Here is an 18,838-nt window from a genome sequence, read left to right as displayed (position 1 = left end):
TGGATGAAGTGTGCTTGAAGCCAAGCACAGAGGGGACTCCGAGGGTCCCCCCCCCCCGAGTATTTATTTACGTTTTATTGTCTGAGGCAATTGCTTTGAACCTGACTGTGTCTTTGATCCGTGTGCTTCCCTTGCAGCAGGGTGGGTGCCCAGACTGTGGCGGAGCATATCCCCCAGAAGCAATGGGGGGAGTGTGATCTTAGAACCGAGGGAACTCGCTTCCCTTGCTGATCCAGGGGAGCCTCCAAACTCCCTGGCCTCCTCATTATCTGACCCACCTCTCCCGCAGGGGAAGGTCTCGGGAAGGGGAGGGAGGTTGTTCCGAAAGGCTGCTGAGATGGCCGAATGAGGCTATCATTGCCACAAGAATCCATAGAGAGACGCCTTCGAAGTGTCTTTCTTACCCTGGGGCGGGAGCTGCACGTGTGGCTTCGGCAAGGTCCTCTGCCACCTCTATAAGGACAGGCCTTGGTCTGGGTGCCCAGGCTTTGGAAGATGCTGGGGTTTCCAGCAGCTGGGAGGCGGCCCCGGGACCTGGCTGTCGCTGGCCTCCTGAAGAATCAGCAGCAGCCTGTGATGGCCGAAAAAACTGCTTCCGGCCACTATGGCTCTGCTGAAGGGTGACGTTGCCTTACTCATGCCGACTTTATGCACCAATCAGCTAATGCCATGCTTTTCTTGGCATGAAAGCATCGCGGCTTTATTAGCACAGAGATACCCAACTGAACACGCGTACATCTTGCCCATTACATCAAATTAACTTGTACAAAATTAATATTCCTGACCTTGCTAGTGGGGAGAACAATCAATCTGGGGAGGTTGTCATCCCAGCGTGGCCAGCCTTCTGGAGAACTCCTGACCACGATCGCTTCAGCCACCATGTCCTTCCCCAGAGCCTAGCCATGCTTTCCTAGCTCCTCTGGCCCAGCTTTGGCCCTTTGGGGGATTATCCTGTTCCTGGGAAGCCCAGGCACCCAGCGGGGATGCCTGGGAGGCCCCTGGTCTCCCCTGTGCCATCCGTGAATGCCATGTCTCCTTGTCCCCGGAGCCTGTGACCTCCATCAGTGCAGATGGTTTGGGTGACGCCTTGTGACTGTAGGTGCCCAGGTGGATGGCTGGAGAAACCGCATGTTCTCTGATGGAGATGGGACCTCCTGGGTGCCAAGCCATGCATCCTTCCTCCCTGGACTCAATCTTCTCTCTCTGTTGTCTAGTCAGTACCAGAGGCCCACGGCTCAGTGTGAATACCCGCATTTGGCTAAGCTCTCCCGGACTCCCATCACTCACTTCTTCCTGTCATCTCCTCCTCTCTGGGCACAAAAGGCAAGGAGGGTGAAAGTATTCTGTCATTGCCAGCCCAGGCCTGGACACCCTGCCAGTCCCTGCCCCTCACCCTCCAGGCTCCCGGCAGCCCATTTTATGGGGTCTCAGAACATCTGTGGGTAACTTGGGGCTCCACATCCAGTCGCACCAGACAGGGCAGTTGCTGCAGAACCGGCTGCACCCACAGAAGAGAGATCCGTGTAAAAATAACCCTGAGGGCACAGTGTCCGGGCACCTTGTGGGATTCCTTTGTGGAGCAGAAATTCCTGTGTAAAATGGGTCAGTCTGCCTGGATTTTCTAGGTGTGTTTCGAACAGAGGGAGATTTAGGTGAGGTTTTCTGGGGATGTTGAGCTCTTTCCCCATAAAGAAGAAGGCAGCTCAGGGCAGAGGCTGACGTGATGTGGGGCTGGGCCGAGCCGGGACCAGGTGGCTGGAGGCTGCCCGGCCTGTGGCTGGCACCCGAGGGGCCTGGGTGCTGGAGGTGGCCCTTCTGTGGGCGCCGAGGGAAGGGTGTCTGGTCTAACCATCGCCCCCATGGCTCCGGGAGCCTGGGAATCTCGAGTCAGGTGGCAGTGGGCGGAGCTGTGGGGTGAGCCAGGCTTGGGGCCGCCCCTGCCTGCTTCCTTCCCAGAAGTCCTGAGGATGACCCAAGCCTGGGGGCAGCACGTGTGCTCAGAGATTTTAATTTTGGGCATGCTCATCTGATGTCTCTTCCTTCCTCCCCCTCCTTCCCTTACTCTTTATTTCTCTCTGTTCTTCTTCTCCTTCCTCTCTGGCTCTCTTCCTTCTCCGCAGCACACAAGGTGGCCAGAGGGAGAGGGAGCAGAGCCTGTTCTGCGTGGAGGGCTCTTACCCAGCAGGGCTCTGCTGGCCCCCCTTAAGCCCCCTGTCCTGAAAGGCAGTCTGCAAGTCTGGGGGTCTGCAGACCATCTGCTAGGAAACCTGCGTTTGCAAGAGCAGGACTCAGCCCAGAGGTCGGACCCAAACCCCACCCCTCAGTGTAGGCCCCTGGGTCATTCCTGCAGGTTCCTGGGGCCCTCCTTCTATCTGCAGAGTCCCTTTAACTTTTGGAAAAGCCCTGATGCCCTCACTCCTTATGGAGACCTTGCTTCTTCACAAACACCTGGGAGGTGCGGGTGGTGGACCTGCTCCCCATCTTCTCCCCAACCATGCCTGGGCAAGAACTTGGAGCTCAAGGACCTGAAGCCAGTTTCATGGTCACAGGAACAGCACGTGACAGAGCAGGAGCCAAGGCCCAGGGTCTCACTGTCTGTGACATCACTCACTGGGGCAGGAAATCACGCAGGGCAGGACCGCCAACAAAATCAGCAGGCCCTCTCCCAAGTGACTGCTCTCCTGCGGCGGGGCTTCCCAGTTGTCCCCTGTCATGACCAGGAGTCTGCTTTGTCGTGGGCCCAGGCATGGGGGAAGGGAGCTTCCGAGGTGGCCAAGACACCCTGGGGTGACCCTGTGTGTTTCTGGGTCTAAGTCATATCCTGAAACAGGGAGAGGACTCTGGGCCTCACTAGGGGGCTGCGGGTTTGGGTTCTTGAAACTGAACTTGAATTCGATGTATGGAACAGGGAGAGTAGCCTTGGCTGTGAGGGCAGGTGCACGGCAGCCCTGAGAAGGGGTCAGGAGGGCCGGGTTCCAGAGCCCTCAGCCTTTGTCACACGCTGTCCAGTTCAGGCCTGCCGCCCGGGCCTGTCTCCTGGGCAGTTCCGAGTCTCAGAGGTGGTCCTGCGTGGGAGGGCCTGAGAGGGAGCCCTGCGGCTTGCGGAGGCCCTGGCCTCCGGGGCCTCATCCTCCCGGGACTTCCAGGCCAGGCAGCCCCCTAGCTCTGGGGCACATCAGCGCTGGGGCAGAAGCAGGCCTTCCACGTGTTCTGCTCACCAGGGTCAGCTGAGCAGTCAACTTCTTGGTCACCTCCTCAGCTGGTGAAATTATTCTTAAAACAACAACAAACCACCCGCGTCTTTTGAAAATCTGAGTGCTCGGGGGAGGCTGAGACTGGCCTGAGCCTCCAGCCTTAGAACTGACCCAGGGCAGCTCCCCCGGGCCCCCTGTCCTCCCCAGCCCTGCACCCAGCTGGGGCTCAGGCCCTCTCTGAACTCACCAGCCTCCATCCTCGCCCCTGGAATATGTCTTCTGCCTGTCTCTCCTCAGATGTCTGTCACTGGTTTTCTTCCCTTCCCTGCTGGCCTCCCACTCCCTCGGTGGCCTCTGTCCCTTCCTCTCTCTGTGGCTCTGTCTCTGGCTGGCTGTCTCTCTGTGTCTCTGTCTACCTCTTTGTCTCTCCCTATATCTCTCTGTTTCTCTGTCTGTCTGTCTGTCTCTGTCTCCCCCAAATCCCAGTCCTAATGGATTCTTCTCTCCTTCCCCCCTCTTTCTCCTGGTATTCTCCTGTCTCTGCTCCCCCCCCCCTTCTCCTCACCCTTCTCAACACAGGACTCCGGACTTGCGGATGGGGTCTGTCCTCCCCCTGCGTCCGCTCCCCTCTCTCCATGCCAGGCCCAGGCCACTTCATGGATGAATGACAGGATCCCATGGGCTACAGGAGGCAGTCCTCTGGGCCGCCCTTACTGGGGAGGGGAATTTGAGGAAGCTTTCAGAAGCAAAACCCCTTCCCCAGGAGTCTCCAGAATTTGAAAACAGAGGGCTTACTCTGAACCTTCCTTGTAGTGCAGAAAATGTGCAAATCGGCACGGCCCTGTGCGTCCTCTGGGAGCAGGTTGCTGCTGTGCCTTCTCCCTCCTGCCCACCTGCCTGCCACTGCCCCATGGCCGGAGAGCACAGAGCCACAGGGACACTTCAACTTCCTTCATTTCCTCCTTTTGGGAGAGAGTCACAACAGTGTGATGAAGGTAATTCCCACTTGCCCAGAAATGAATTCCATTATGCCCCAGCTTACTGTTTTGTATTTCTATCAAATGTATTAATTTCTTTTTACCTAGTAGTTGAGTTTAGTTAATGACGAGAATAAATATTAATGAGGGAGCTGCTGTCTCCCAACCTGATTACGTGGTCGTCTGGCTTTTCACTCCTTGGACATGTTCTTCATCCCCTTGGACATGTCCGTTGTCCCCGCGGCCACGTCTCAGGAGGCAGGAGCCCTCGAGACCCTCGTGGAAGGGCAGGCATGGAATCCCTGGTGATGGGAAGCTGGGGATGGCTGTGACGTGGCAGCCTGCTCCATGTCCCGGGAGCAAGGCCCTCACTCCGCACTCCTTCTTTGTGGTTCCCCCAGGAATGGAGTCAAATCTCCTTCACACGTGCACTGACTCCTGCAGGGTCTCAGACGAGGGGGTTTGGGAGTGTCCCACCTAACTTGTCAGAACACCAGCTTCCTCCAGCGCAGACGAGGAATGGTTGAATCCACCTGCTGGGGCCCTGGAGAGGGGGTCAAATGCAATGAATGGGAAAATGGTTCATAGACATGCGCGTATTAGGCTAGACCATTGATTTTCAACCTTGACATTCCAGGGGTCCTGGGCTATGGGGGTTTGCAGGGAGCTTGTAATTCTGACGGCTTTGGTGTCACATGAACATGCGTTTCTACCCCGGAGTCCCCTTTGGTTCTGCGTGAATGAAGTTCCGCAGTTCATTCACCTGCCCCCGCATACGCCCTTGGCCTTGAGCTCGGGAGAGATGGATTGCCTGTTGCTGCTTTCAGCGCTTGCCCTCCGTTGCGGGGAGCAAGAGTGGGGACGCACAGAGCCAATCAGTGGCCGCAGATCTGGAAGAGCTCACCTCTTGGAGAGAAACTTTTTCCACTGAGCCACTTGGGGAAAAATGAAACACAAGGCCCCCGTCCGCCCCTTACTCACTCGCTGGCCTCCACTCCCGCGTGTGTCTTTGAGTCTTTGCAGCTGTTGACTTGGTTTGAATAAGAGTCCCCCACCCCCACTGCTGGGTCCTGCGGGAGAGTTTCAGTTTCATTTGTTCAAGAGCGAAGAGTCAGGCTAATGCATCCCTGGAGGGCCGCATTCAGGGGGTGGGCACCGCCTGCGTGGCTCCAGGGCAGGGAGACCACCTCCTCTCTTCCTCAGGGGTGGGGGCTGTCCTCCTGTCCTTCCGTCCCAGAGGCGCTTCCCCATGAAGTAGTCACACACAGGGGGAACTGGTCCCGGAAGGACTTGGGATCAGACCCCAGCACATCTGTTCCGCTCTGGGACTGGCCGGAGCCTGGATCCATGTAGATGTCTGGGCAGCTATTAGGAGATTCATTCATGGTGTCCGTTCATTCATTCATTCCTTCATTTCACGGGTATATGTTGAGTGGCTACTGCGTGCCAGACGTAAGGTTGTCATAAGCCGACGCTGGGGGGTAGGGGCTGCTGACCACATGAAGCTGACAGTCTGTTCGAACATCCTGGAACACCTGGCTATAAGCCAGTGATTCCAGTGGTGTGCCTTGTCATAAGAAGGGAGAGGACGCTAAGGGAACAAAAGGTGGGGTCAGAGAAGCCCCCAGACATTACCTCTCACCCGTGGCCTGGGGAAGGGCAGACTGGCTCCCCTTGCATCCGCCCTAGGGTTTCCAGCAGAGGACACAGCGGTGCACAGTGGACAGTGAGAGGCCTCTTGGCACACACTAGAAGCTGCTGGGCTGGGGAGGAAGCAGGGCCAAGACAGGGGAGGACTCTGGGGTTGCTTTGAGGAATTTGAGCTTCCTCCCAAGCCAGATGGGAAGTCACTGAGGGTGTGAGTTGCAGCGACTGGCTTCTGCATCAGTAAGGATGTAAGGATCGGATTGGGTGGCTTCTTCCTGGAGAATAGAGGGGAGGGGCTGGAGGGGGGGCGCTCACTGAGCAGAGGGCGGGTGGGGAACCGGAGGAAGGGCAGGTCCTGTTACAAAGGCTGGTAACAAGCCTCTTGCTGCTGGATGTAGTCTCCAACTACTCTCTTTCCAGAGGAGACGGTGACTACCTGTTGCTCACCTCCTATGGGCAAAGCTGGGACGATGTGGAATGGGGTCCTTGCCTTGGAGAATTCAGATAAGAACATAGCGGATGGTGTCCGCCATTGGCTCTCAGGGAGGAGAGGCCCCTAAAGGCCAGCGTGGTGGGGATGGGGACCAGCTTCTCACCCAACCTACCTGCCCCCCAGTTGACATCCCACAATCCCCTCTGACTGACTGGAGACACCCAGTCTCCCCTCCCCTCCTTGCCTGACTGGGACATTAACTGTCCCAGGGTCCAGGAGACCAGGGATTTTGCTCCTTCGTCCAGAGAAGAAAGGCCTGAGAAATACCTCAGCTTAGCACGTTCACGAGGAACCCACGCTTGGAGGAGCGAGCCTGTTTCTACCTCAGTTTACCCCTTACTCAGAAAAGTCATTAATCAAGGAAGGAGACAGGGGAGGAGCCAATGCCCCGTCTCACACGGAGGGGGAAACTGAGGCCTATAGAAAGGAGGTGCCATATACCGCTCGGCGTGCACCCCCGCTCTGGGCATGTGCGGGTCCTCAGTTCGACTTTGTGGAGTGAATGCCTCTTTCCTTCTCTTAACCCCATGGGCCAGCGCTCCTTCTCCTCCCCCTCCCTCACCACATTGAGTGGCAAGAGTGGCCGTGGTACTCTGGGAGGAGTGCCATGATTGTGAGACGGAGCCCCACAGTTCGTGCTCTGGCCTTTATTTTAACGTGGAGGGAAGGACCGATGGGCAGAAGGCCGAGGCTCAGCCTAGGGAGGTAGTCCTCCCCACCGAGTCTGGAAAGGACGCGGCAGTCTGAATAGATGGCGAGGTCCCTGGCACGGCCGTGTGCGAGAGGGCTCACCGGGAGCCTCAGAAACCGTGACAAGGCCAGCGGTGGTGTGTGGGGTGACGCCAGGTCTCCCCACGACCCAGCACCTCTTGGCACCGAAGCTTTTTAATTTTCCTCAGAGCAGGATTCTGTTCCCACCAGGGAGGTTGGCCTTACTTTTCTTTCAATATTAATTTCCTCTTCAGTCGTCAGACTGGTGGCGTTCTGATCGGGCTGGGTGATTTACAGAGCATATTGGAGGGCATCGGGGGGCATCGGGGGCCCCGCGGGGGTCAGGAGCCAGTCAGATCAGTGAGGTGCCTGTGGGGGTGCTCCAGACAGCCCTTGCATAACCAGCACTGTGCTGAGGCTTTCCCGGGGGGCCCCGTGCTCCTGGGTGGGAGGTAGCCGGGCAGAGCCACTAGATTTTTCTCTTAACTGGTGGTCCACGTGCCATAGTGGGCCCGTTTGTGTCTGCCATTGGCCTTGGCTTCTTCTGGCTGCCCGGTGTCCTCCCATCGCTGCTTCAGCTGGGCCATTTCTGGATCGTTGCCTCTTGCAGACTTAGTTCCGTGGGAGCCATAATAAGAGCAAAGTACCCAGAGTGCAGGTTCCGGTTGCAGGCTGTGGCTCAGAGGGCCACCTTCAGGGGAGAAGGGACTCTGGGGTGTATCTCTGTTTCCACGGGGCCAGGCTTTTCCTTGTGTCTCAGCTGGAGGGATGTAAGCCAAGTGGTTTCCTCCTCCCTTCCATGTTCAGAACGAAGGCCCTTGGATGGAAACATAATGCATCTGGGCCCCTGGGGCGTCTCTGCAGATGGTGGGCTGTGTCTGGTTAGATCCCCATCGCCCCATTCTAGCTCCTCTCCAAGAGGAATGCAGACCCGCCCTGGACGCTCGAACCGGCTCATGCTGTGTGTCCCTGGCTAGGGCGACTGGCTGCCCGGGTTTGCCCGGGTCCGAGAAAATTCTCGGGATGCAAGACTTTCATGCTAACACAGGGGCACTTGCAGGCAAGCTGTGACTCTACCGGCCCCCCCTCCCCAGATCTGCCAACCCGCGTGGAGTTTGAGAGCCACATTCCAGGATGTGCTGCTGGCTGAGGAAGGTTGTCGGGAGAGACGGAGATATTATTTCTTTTTTCTTATCCTATTCCTTTTCCAAGCAAGGCATTCACCTTCCCCGCCGTGACCCGCAGAGGAGCGTCCCCTGGTCAGCACACTGTTTTCCTATTCGTTTTGGCCCCGGGCTGGGGCGGGGGGAAGCTTGCTTGCCATTCTCACGCATCATCTCCAAGTTGCACGGCCTCAAACTTGAGGCCCACCCAGCTGCTCATACGTCAGCTGACCTGTGTGGAGGCCCTCTCCTTGGCCGGTCCGTAGAGCACATTCCGTGGCTCAAACCCCAGCCCTTCGCTTTGCTGTCCGCGTATCCCTGGGCCGGCGGCCCACACGCAGGTGTGTCCCTGGGGCACAAACTCCAGTTACATCAGTGTTGGGGTGTCACTCTTGCCTCGGCTTAGAATTCCTGGCGCTCAAAGGGGGATTTAGGAACAGGAGAGAATGACCCTTGACCAGCATGGAAGAGCAAGGGAAGGGAAATGTCTCTGTGTCTTCCAGGAATCTTATTTGAGTCCTTTCACTGTTTTTTTGTTTTTTGCTTTTTTGTTTTTTGTTTTTTGTTTCTTTCCTGGTGTCAAATTGGTAAGAGGCAAATCTTTAAAATTCTGGAAGTAAATTCCACGAATGAAGCTTCCTTTTCTTTTCTGAGAGTTGGGTTTTGTGTGGGTCCCCCCAGAGTGTTAGCACTGCAGCATCCCGGCCACCAAACGCACTCAGCCCCTGGCCTTCTGACGCAGACATACTGAGAAGCTGGCAGGAAGTGGTCCCTTTTCCCCTTTGTCTGCCTTAAAAAGGCCGGCCATGCCTGATGGTTCACAAGACCAGCCCAACTAGGCAAGGTCAAGGTCCGGGAAGGAGCAACCTGCGTCACTGGATGCAAAGAAATGAAAACACACAAAAAACCAAAAAAACAAAAACCCTGTATTCCATTAATACGACTGTTCTCCCGGCGTTGAGTCTCTGGTTGTGCCGGTTCTAGAAGCCCCCGGCTGCTCAGCCCTGCCTTCCACCTGCTCAGGAAGTGCACACTGGAGTTACATCCCCAGTCACATTGCTTCCAGAAAGACAAGATCCCTGTTGGATGCCCATGAAGCTTATGCTGCGTAAATATTGACAAAGTAGTCTAAAGAGCAAACACTTTGACATTTGTAAGGTCCACTGGAAGGTCTTGTATATATTTATACAGCAGGAATGAGCACCGCATACCAATTTTCCTGAACTTGTTCTGACATAATTCTGCATGGATGGTGTGTGTGCAGGTGGCTGAGAGAGCGGCTGAGTATACACGCGGAGGACGGGGCCAGGGCTGGGTCAGGGTCTCCTCTCCCATCTGGAACAAACCAGTGCCAGTCCCCTGGTAGGAAAACTTACTGCAAGCTTTTCATGAGACCTGCTTTTCCAGAAGAAAGAGAGAAAGAAAAAAAAAAATCCACTAAACCTTGTTTTTAATTTATGGCAATTGATGTACTTTCTTTTTACTTCGTAAAAATTTTATTGATGTTTTCGTACTTTATATTTATTAAAGATTGAGCCTCAAAAATGTAATGAGTAAAAAATGCTTGCTTAATTTAAATTGTGAATCTGTCTGTTAAGAAATGCATTAGGGGTAGGAGAAGCAGAAGACATATTAATTGACAGACAGGAACTGCTGTCTCTGAGGTTGATACAAGTAATTTATTACTTTAGAAATGAATGCCACCTCCAGAATGTGCTTCATTAATTTCAAATTTAGTTTTAATTTCAAGCTGTTGCCCCTTGAGAAGAATAAGGTGGCAAATTATGTTTGAAGAGCAGATTTTTTTTTTTTGCTCCAAAGAAACACCACATTTTAACTATTTAATTTTACAAATACACGTGCCCGTCTACTTTGCTGTGTGTTCCTGAGAGTCGAGAAAATATTCTAGGTAAGCCCAGCACTTACTAACGCTTTTCCTTTCTTTCTTTCTTCCTTTCTTCCCCTCCCTGTCCCCGTCTCCGTGCTTCCTGTCCTGCCCGCCCCGCCTTCCCACCTGCCGTCCCCGCAGCCTATGTGTCCGACGAGCTCAAGGCTGCCGCCCTGGTCGAAGAAGACATCGACCCCGAGGAGAGCACGGCAGATGGGGAGCCCTCGGCCAAGTACCTGTGCCCCGAGAAGGAGCTCAGCAAGGCCTGCCCCAGTTACCAGAACTCCCCGGCGGCTGAGTTCTCCAGCCACGAGATGGACAGCGAGTCGCACATCAGCGAGACCAGCGACCGCATGGCCGACTTCGAGAGTGGCTCCATCAAGAATGAGGAGGAGGCCAAGGAGGCGGCGGTGCCCCTGGAGGACACGACCGTGTCGGACAGCCTGGAGCAGATGAAGGCCGTGTACAACAACTTCCTGTCCAACTCCTACTGGTCCAACCTGCACCTCAACCTGCACCAGCCGTCGTCCGAGAAGAACAACGGGAGCAGCAGCAGCAGCACCAGCAGCAGCAGCAGCTGCGGCAGCGGGAGCTTCGACTGGCACCAGAGCGCCATGGCCAAGACCCTGCAGCAGGTGTCCCAGAGCCGCGTGCTGCCCGAGCCCAGCCTCTTCAGCACCGTGCAGCTGTACCGGCAGAGCAGCAAGCTCTATGGCTCCATCTTCACGGGCGCCAGCAAGTTCCGCTGCAAGGACTGCAGCGCCGCCTACGACACGCTGGTGGAGCTGACGGTGCACATGAACGAGACCGGCCACTACCGCGACGACAACCACGAGACGGACAACAACAATCCCAAGCGCTGGTCCAAGCCGCGCAAGCGCTCCCTGCTGGAGATGGAGGGGAAGGAGGACGCCCAGAAGGTGTTGAAGTGCATGTACTGCGGCCACTCGTTCGAGTCCCTGCAGGACTTGAGCGTCCACATGATCAAAACGAAACACTACCAGAAAGTGCCTCTGAAGGAACCCGTCACTCCCGTTGCAGCCAAAATCCTCCCCGCCGCGCGGAAGAAAGCTTCGCTGGAGCTGGAGCTGCCCAGCTCCCCGGATTCCACGGGCGGGACCCCCAAGGCTGCGATGGCGGACACCAACGACGTGCTTCAGAAGAACTCCAACCCCTACATCACGCCAAATAACCGCTACGGCCACCAGAACGGGGCCAGCTACGCCTGGCACTTTGAAGCCCGGAAGTCCCAGATCCTGAAGTGCATGGAGTGTGGCAGCTCCCACGACACGCTGCAGGAGCTCACCGCCCACATGATGGTCACCGGCCACTTCATCAAGGTCACCAACTCGGCCATGAAGAAGGGCAAGCCCATCATGGAGACGCCCGTCACGCCCACCATCACCACCCTGCTGGACGAGAAGGTGCAGTCCGTGCCCCTGGCTGCCACCACCTTCACGTCGCCCGCCAACACCCCCGCGAGCATCTCCCCGAAGCTGAGCGTGGAGGTCAAGAAGGAGGTCGACAAGGACAAGGTGGCCCCCGACGAGAAGCCCAAGGAAAAGGAGAAGCCCTGCGAGGAAGAGGAGAAGTACGACATCTCTTCCAAGTACCACTATTTGACTGAGAACGACCTAGAGGAGAGCCCCAAGGGGGGACTGGATATCCTCAAGTCCCTGGAAAACACAGTGACGTCCGCCATCAACAAGGCCCAGAACGGCACCCCCAGCTGGGGGGGCTACCCCAGCATCCACGCCGCCTACCAGCTCCCCAACATGATGAAGCTGTCCCTGGGCTCCTCGGGGAAGAGCACGCCCCTGAAGCCCATGTTTGGCAACAGCGAGATCGTGTCTCCCACGAAAAACCAGACCCTGGTCTCCCCGCCCAGCAGCCAGACCTCGCCCATGCCCAAGACCAACTTCCACGCCATGGAGGAGCTGGTGAAGAAAGTCACGGAGAAAGTCGCCAAGGTGGAGGAGAAGATGAAGGAGCCCGAGGGCAAGCTGTCCCCGCCGAAGCGAGCCACTCCGTCCCCATGCAGCAGCGACGTCAGTGAGCCCATCAAGATGGAGGCGGCCAGCGACGGCGGCTTCAAGAGCCAGGAGGGCAGCCCCAGCCCCCAGCGGGACGGGTGCAAGGAGGGGAGCCCCCCGGCCGAGCCGGTGGAGAACGGCAAGGAGCTGGCCAAGCCCATGAGCAGCGGCCTGAGCGGCAGCACGGCCATCATCACCGACCACCCGCCCGAACAGCCTTTCGTGAACCCTCTGAGTGCCCTCCAGTCGGTCATGAACATTCACCTGGGCAAGGCCGCCAAGCCCTCCCTGCCTGCCCTGGACCCCATGAGCATGCTTTTCAAGATGAGCAATAGCTTGGCCGAGAAGGCGGCCGTGGCCACCCCGCCGCCCCTGCAGTCCAAGAAAGCGGACCACCTCGACCGCTATTTCTACCACGTCAACAACGACCAGCCCATAGACTTGACGAAAGGGAAGAGTGACAAGGGCTGCTCTTTGGGTTCAGTGCTTTTGTCACCCACGTCCACATCCCCGGCAACCTCCTCATCCACGGTGACAACCGCAAAGACATCTGCCGTCGTATCATTCATGTCCAACTCGCCGCTACGCGAGAATGCCTTGTCAGATATATCCGATATGCTGAAGAACTTGACAGAGAGCCACACGTCAAAGTCCTCCACTCCTTCCAGCATCTCCGAGAAGTCTGACATTGACGGGGCCACGCTGGAGGAGGCCGAGGAGGCGACGCCCGCGCAGAAGAGGAAGGGCCGCCAGTCAAACTGGAACCCCCAGCACCTGCTGATTCTCCAGGCTCAGTTTGCTGCAAGCCTCCGGCAGACGTCCGAGGGCAAGTACATCATGTCAGACCTGAGCCCCCAGGAGCGCATGCACATCTCGAGGTTCACCGGGCTCTCCATGACCACCATCAGCCACTGGCTGGCCAACGTGAAATACCAGCTGCGAAGGACAGGTGGAACAAAGTTCCTCAAAAACTTGGACACCGGCCACCCCGTGTTCTTTTGTAACGACTGTGCGTCACAAATCAGGACTCCTTCCACGTACGTCAGTCACCTCGAGTCACACCTGGGCTTCCGGCTACGGGACTTGTCCAAACTGTCCACCGAACAGATTAATACTCAAATAGCACAAACCAAGTCGCCCTCAGAAAAGTTGGTGACGTCCTCCCCCGAGGAGGACCTGGGGACCTCCTACCAGTGCAAACTCTGCAATCGGACCTTTGCGAGCAAGCATGCGGTTAAACTTCACCTTAGCAAAACACACGGGAAGTCCCCAGAAGACCACCTTCTGTACGTTTCCGAGTTAGAGAAGCAGTAGCGTTTGCTTTCGGGTAGAATGACTGTCATTTGCTTTGAGGGACACTGTTGCAGGCACCTTAAGGCCCCTCTGTCTTGTTCTTGGCACATGTTCTTCTTTTAACTGAGGAGAACCACTCTGGGCTGGACTGTTTTGTATGACTGTACAGTGTTTAATAGAGATGCATACTCGGCTGTTGTTACTGGTAAAATATGAAGGTTAAAACGCAGTGGTAAGTGTTTGGAACTTTGTGTATATGGGATTTAGTTGTGAGCGTCCCCCCGATGCTTCAAGCTGCATGCATTAACAGACAGTTTAATTAAGCATTTATAACGAAATCGGGCACACTTTTTCCACGCGGCTCGAGTGTGCCGGCATTTCTCACCCTTTCATCTTTAGCCCTCTGAGTCCTTTGAAGCACTTTTGCATTACTTTGGTTAAAAAATAAAATAAAAGAATAATAATGTATGAAGCTCTGTTTTTTAAACTCCTTACCAGCTTAGTTAAAATTAATAATATGAACCTCCATTTATGCAGGTCTGCAGGGGTATAACACGCCTTGAAATTTAAAAGAATATTATTTTCACATTGAAACATAGATGTATATATATTGTATAGATTTCAGACTCTCTTATGAAAAATGTGATCGTGGTTTAAATGACCTTTTTTCCTGCATTTATAGCGACAGTGTTTTATGTACCTGCTATGCTCCGGGCATAAGCCGTGCCTATGTATAGTGTATATTTCTTTTTTCTGTTCTTTTTTTTTTTTTTTAAGGTCTATGGGTTTTGGGTTTTTTTTTTTTTTACATGCAAACATTGTAAATTATACAGAAGATACCACAGATAGCATTTATAAAGTATACAGAAACATTATGTGAAAGCAAAGTATGATTGTTTTGCTATACAGTACATCTATTGTGATAGAGGTTCATGTTTAAATTATACATATTTATTAACATCGTATTATCATTTGTTTTGAGCAGTCTGAATACACGAGGCCAGGAAACGACATCCATGGCAGGCATCATAACTATTTGCACATGATTTTTAAAGGCATTTATTAGAAGGCAAAGGACGCGCAAAATAAACTCAGTGCTCAAAGGGTTAAGTCTATTTGAGAAGAAAAAAAAAAAAGAGCAACAGCAACAAAAAGAAGTTGTACTGTATCTCCTAAGCATTGATAACGCCTTTAAAATGTTCGTACTGTAATACTTTGCTTAAAAGTCACGAGGCATTCTGTGATACAACCTCTTTCACTTATTTATAAGCCCTCTCGGTTGCTCTTCCATATTGTAGGATGCCTTTTTCTTTCGATGGGTAACTTTCTGTTTTGTTCTTCCTAATTATTCTCCCTAGATCCCACACTGCAGCTTTATCTTTAGGCTTATGAAAGGTAACCCGTGGTTACCGGCTCTCCAAGTGATTCTGTTCTTCTCCATTTTTGGCAGTTAATTTGCAGAAGTAACTGACAGCTGACACCATGCGAGAACCTATGTATAAAATATTGGCATGTACGCAGCACAGACATTGTAACGCACTCTGTGCCCTGTTTTGTTGTTGACAATGAACCACCATTATGTGACTCTTCATATAACCCTTTTTTCTACGGCAGCATTAAAATTGTCTTTTTGCTATAATTTTGTGTTGCGTTCACAATTCTGTCTGAAATGTGCTACGACTAACGAGCACATTAAAATTAAATTGTGTGCGATCTGTTTATGACTGAGTCGGTTGCTGTGTCTGCCAGGTGCTGGCAGTCAGAAGCTGCCCGTAAATCAGGGGAGTTTTAGTGAACTTTGGCGTTTGGAGAGCAGGGAGCCCTCTTCTCAGAGGCTGCGTGGACAGAATTTTCCCTGAGAAGAGAACGTTAAAGAAAGGAAGGCATTCGCGGGAGGTTGGCTTCTCTCTGCGGAGGCGATGGTGGAAACTATTCGAGAGAGGGGCTTCGGGTCACCCCTGGTGACCCGCGTGGGGGCCGGGGGTCTGGTCTCCCTTCTGGACGTGCGCGAGGCGTCAGGGCCCCGAGCCCTGCAGGAGGCAGGTGTGGGGAAGTCTCGGACTCGGTGCAGGGCGGTTCCTTCCTGTGGATTCGGGCTTTTCACATAGCAGAAAACAGAGCCACGCTGGGAAGGTGGGCTCCGGGACCAGAGTTCTCTCTCTGCTGTGCCCAGATAACGAGGGGCAGGGTGGCGGTGGGGCGGGGGGGGGGGGGACTGAACCCATACACGGGAGGAGTGGGGAGAGCATTTATATGATAATCACAAGCTTTTATTAGCCATGCCAACAAAACGCTGGGAACATGATGTAAAATTGTAAAATACCTTTATTACTACATTCAAACTACTCCTGCAGTTATGCAGAATCGGAGCGCCTAACCTAGAATTATACAAATGAGAGATGTATTACATCCATGTAATACATAAAACACCTCAACTTAAAAAAAATACTCTTTTATTAAAAATTTAAATTAAACCCTTTCAGAGATGTTCGGCAACACGCCTACGTTTCTTCCCGTTCCTCCCCACCCCTTTTGTCAAGATGAGTCCAAAATTTCTGTCTGCGCTACTTTCTCTCGGCAATCCATGTCTCTGCGGGTTTTCAGAGAGAACCTCACTAGAGTTTCAGACGGGTTTTTGGCAAATCGGGAGCGCTGTGCTGGCTCTGCTCTCGCCTGGTGATCTGGCCGCACAATTGCTCTACGCCTGCAGACAGGGCGCAGCGGGCTTTCCCTTCTGGGCGGCGGGCCTGGCTCCTTCCTCATCTCCTCCGTGGCCCTGGGCCCCTCTCTGAGTAGGGGTGTGCCCCGTGGGCCTTTACCTGGGAGGAGTGTGGCGCACGATGCCTTCCTCCGGGGGGACCGGCTCCCCCTGGAACCCCGCTCAGGGGACAGCACCCTCCCTCCCGTGCCTCCCGCATCTTCACATCCTGGAGCCCAGATTTCCACTCTTGAATTTTTCACAGGTTAAATATAGCATCGGTTTATTAGAATCCAAAGTCCTGCGTCTAACAGATTAAACTGACAACACTTCCATCACCACCAGGCCCATGTGGCTTGAAGGGAGATAGGATTTGTGCAAGTGAGGGTGCCTGTCCCCCTCCTGCCCCCACTTTACAGTTTGGGAGAGGAACCCTACATTCCACCCATCTCGTCCTCACCCCACCCCAGGATTATCTTCAGGACTTTTCACTTTGGGTGTGGAAGTGAGGGTTTAGAGCCAAGGTGGGTACCAGGTGATACTGCCCATTTGGCACCTGGAGCTCGGAGCCAGGAAAGGATGCTCGCAAGAACGGGGCCCAGAAATTAGTGTTATCTTGGGAGGAAACACAGTCAACCGGGAGTTGAGGGCCCTAGTCAAGAACACAAACCTAATTTGGCCTAGTGACAGTCCCCCAGACCGCGCATCCTGGGAGGAGGTGGGGACAGCTGGCTAGGGGCTCACCCCATTTGGAAACGTAGGGCCATTTGTTCCAGAGGTCACCAAACCCTCTCCTGGCCAGAGAGCGGGCCCCTGCCTGGAAGAGCCTTCCATTCCCAGCCCTGAATGACCCCGCTGGTCTGGAGATAAAACTGGCAGATCTAAATGGACGTGCCGAATCTCCCGTAGTTGTGAACCGGCTTTCCTACGGTTGGTGCTGGTAGAGAATGCGAGTACGGGAAGGGATGGGGCCTCCCAGTCAGGTCTTTAAATGGGCCCTGGGAGGAGGAGGGACGGTGCCAAGTGAGGGAGGTTTTAATCACAGGTGTGTAGGTGACCCCGACCTCACCCCGCCCAAGCCCAGGCTTGTTGCAGTCCTACTGTATATCTTCTAGCCATCACATTTACACAGTATCTTAAAATAACATTTGTGATAAATGTGCAATTTAACTAATTTATGGTGCTATGATGTGCTCAGGGCTACATGCAAGATGAAAATCTTAAATGGAGCTTGAACAGCTCACTTCACAACAAGAAATCAATATGCCACATCTTAGCTATTCGCTGCAGTCAACATTTAGCAAAAATATCAGTGATGTATCTTTAAGTTTTAGGCAGCAAGAATTCTATAATTAACTAAAACCGTACATAGTTAGAGAGGGTTGGTTATGATGAGGACCCAGATCTCCCTGGCATCTCCGTTCTATTTTCATTCTGCAAAAGGAAAAAAAAAATTTATATATATATATATATATATATATATATATATATATTGATAGCCACCAAAGAGGAGCCTCCCCCAAGGGTGCTCTGCTCAGGTGGAAGTGTGAGCCTCCCCAGGGGTATTCAGGGCTGTGGTCTCTGCCAACCTGGAAGGATTCCTTTTCTCAATTTCAGACCACTCCAGCTAGGTCTACTTCCCTGCCCCCAAGCCCTGACCACGGACCGTGCCCCAAGGCCTAGTGACCGAATAAATGCTGCAAAGGAAAGGGACTCCATGAGCTATTCCTAGTGCTGGGGAGAGCCGCGTGCCTTCTTGAGAGCAGAACCCTGACAGGAGGGAAGGACAGGAGCGGATGGGAAGAAAGGCTGCCTTTCGCAAATCCGGTGTTAAAACTGTTGTCTCCAGAGATTTCTAAGTCATCGAATAGGAAAAAAAAAAAAGTAAATGATTTTATTTTTTCAAATTCATCTGTGAAGTTCTTTTGCAATTGGAAAATTGCAATGGCATTTTATTCTGTCGACTATTGAGCACAAAAACAATACACTTCGTATTATAGGAAGCAATCATAAAAATGAAAACACAAACCCCAGCGCCACTCTTTAATAATAAATACTTTAACTTTAAAATAATAGCTATTATCCTTTTAGCTAATGGAGAAATTACCATTTTTACTCTGCCAGATAGTTATTCTTTTGGTAATAGAAACACTAACCTTTTTTCTCCCTAGGGATTTATTAGTAAGCACGTGTAATCTGTGGCAAAAGGAAACCTGAAAATGCATTTCCCGTGGGACCCCATGCCAGTCGATGCCTTTCAGCCTGCAGCTGACCTCGGGAGCCGCGGAAAAGGTACTCATGCCCGTGTGCCCACACAATTTCAGGGTGCGCTGGCCTTTGCAAAATATGCTATAGTTAGCTTCGGGAACAATCTCGCTCCTTTGGGGAAGGCTTCTGCTCTGTGTCTCAGCATAAAGCTTCTGGGAAGAAAAGCTCCTTTCTGACAAACCCCATCTTCGCGTGCGCGGTGTGGCGGGTGTTGTGGCAGCCGAGGGCTGGACCCCTCCCGTGTCAGTGCGGAGCAGCGATCCAACACAAGGTCTTGTTTCCAGGGACGTGCTTGGTTTTCCTCGAACTCCACTGGGTTTCTCCAAGCCGGAGGGAGAAGCTGCTGGACTTAGAGGCACCATTTTTCTCTTTCTGAGGATTTGCCAGGAGGCCACCCCAGGACGATTTAAAAGGCAAGCAAACTCTATCCAGGGCGGGCTTTGACAATTCCAAGGGCATCCTGAACTACCTTT

The 18,838-nt window shown here is 53.5% G+C and overlaps 1 protein-coding gene across 2 annotated transcripts in view; it reads left to right on the top strand.

Annotated features, from left to right (window-relative positions):
* Window positions 1-15,053, top strand: part of TSHZ3 (teashirt zinc finger homeobox 3) — a 70,548-nt gene extending 55,495 nt beyond the window's left edge. Inside the window, exons 1-2 of one of the 2 annotated variants that reach the window (XM_057314301.1) lie at window positions 3,708-4,189; window positions 10,215-15,052. In XM_057314301.1, the coding sequence (XP_057170284.1) occupies window positions 3,859-4,189; window positions 10,215-13,420 (3,537 nt within the window). In that variant the 5' untranslated portion in view covers window positions 3,708-3,858 and the 3' untranslated portion in view covers window positions 13,421-15,052. Of the gene's footprint in view, window positions 1-3,707; window positions 4,190-10,214 lie in introns of those variants that run through there. The other variant, XM_026484252.4, reaches the window with a different exon arrangement.
* Window positions 15,054-18,838: the final 3,785 nt, after the last annotated feature.

Source organism: Ursus arctos, unplaced genomic scaffold (assembly GCF_023065955.2).
Source record: "Ursus arctos isolate Adak ecotype North America unplaced genomic scaffold, UrsArc2.0 scaffold_19, whole genome shotgun sequence".
In the NCBI taxonomy this organism is placed as follows: Eukaryota; Metazoa; Chordata; class Mammalia; order Carnivora; family Ursidae; genus Ursus; species Ursus arctos.
Note: the sequence above shows the minus strand (reverse complement) of the source record. Positions and strands in the feature narration are given on the sequence as shown.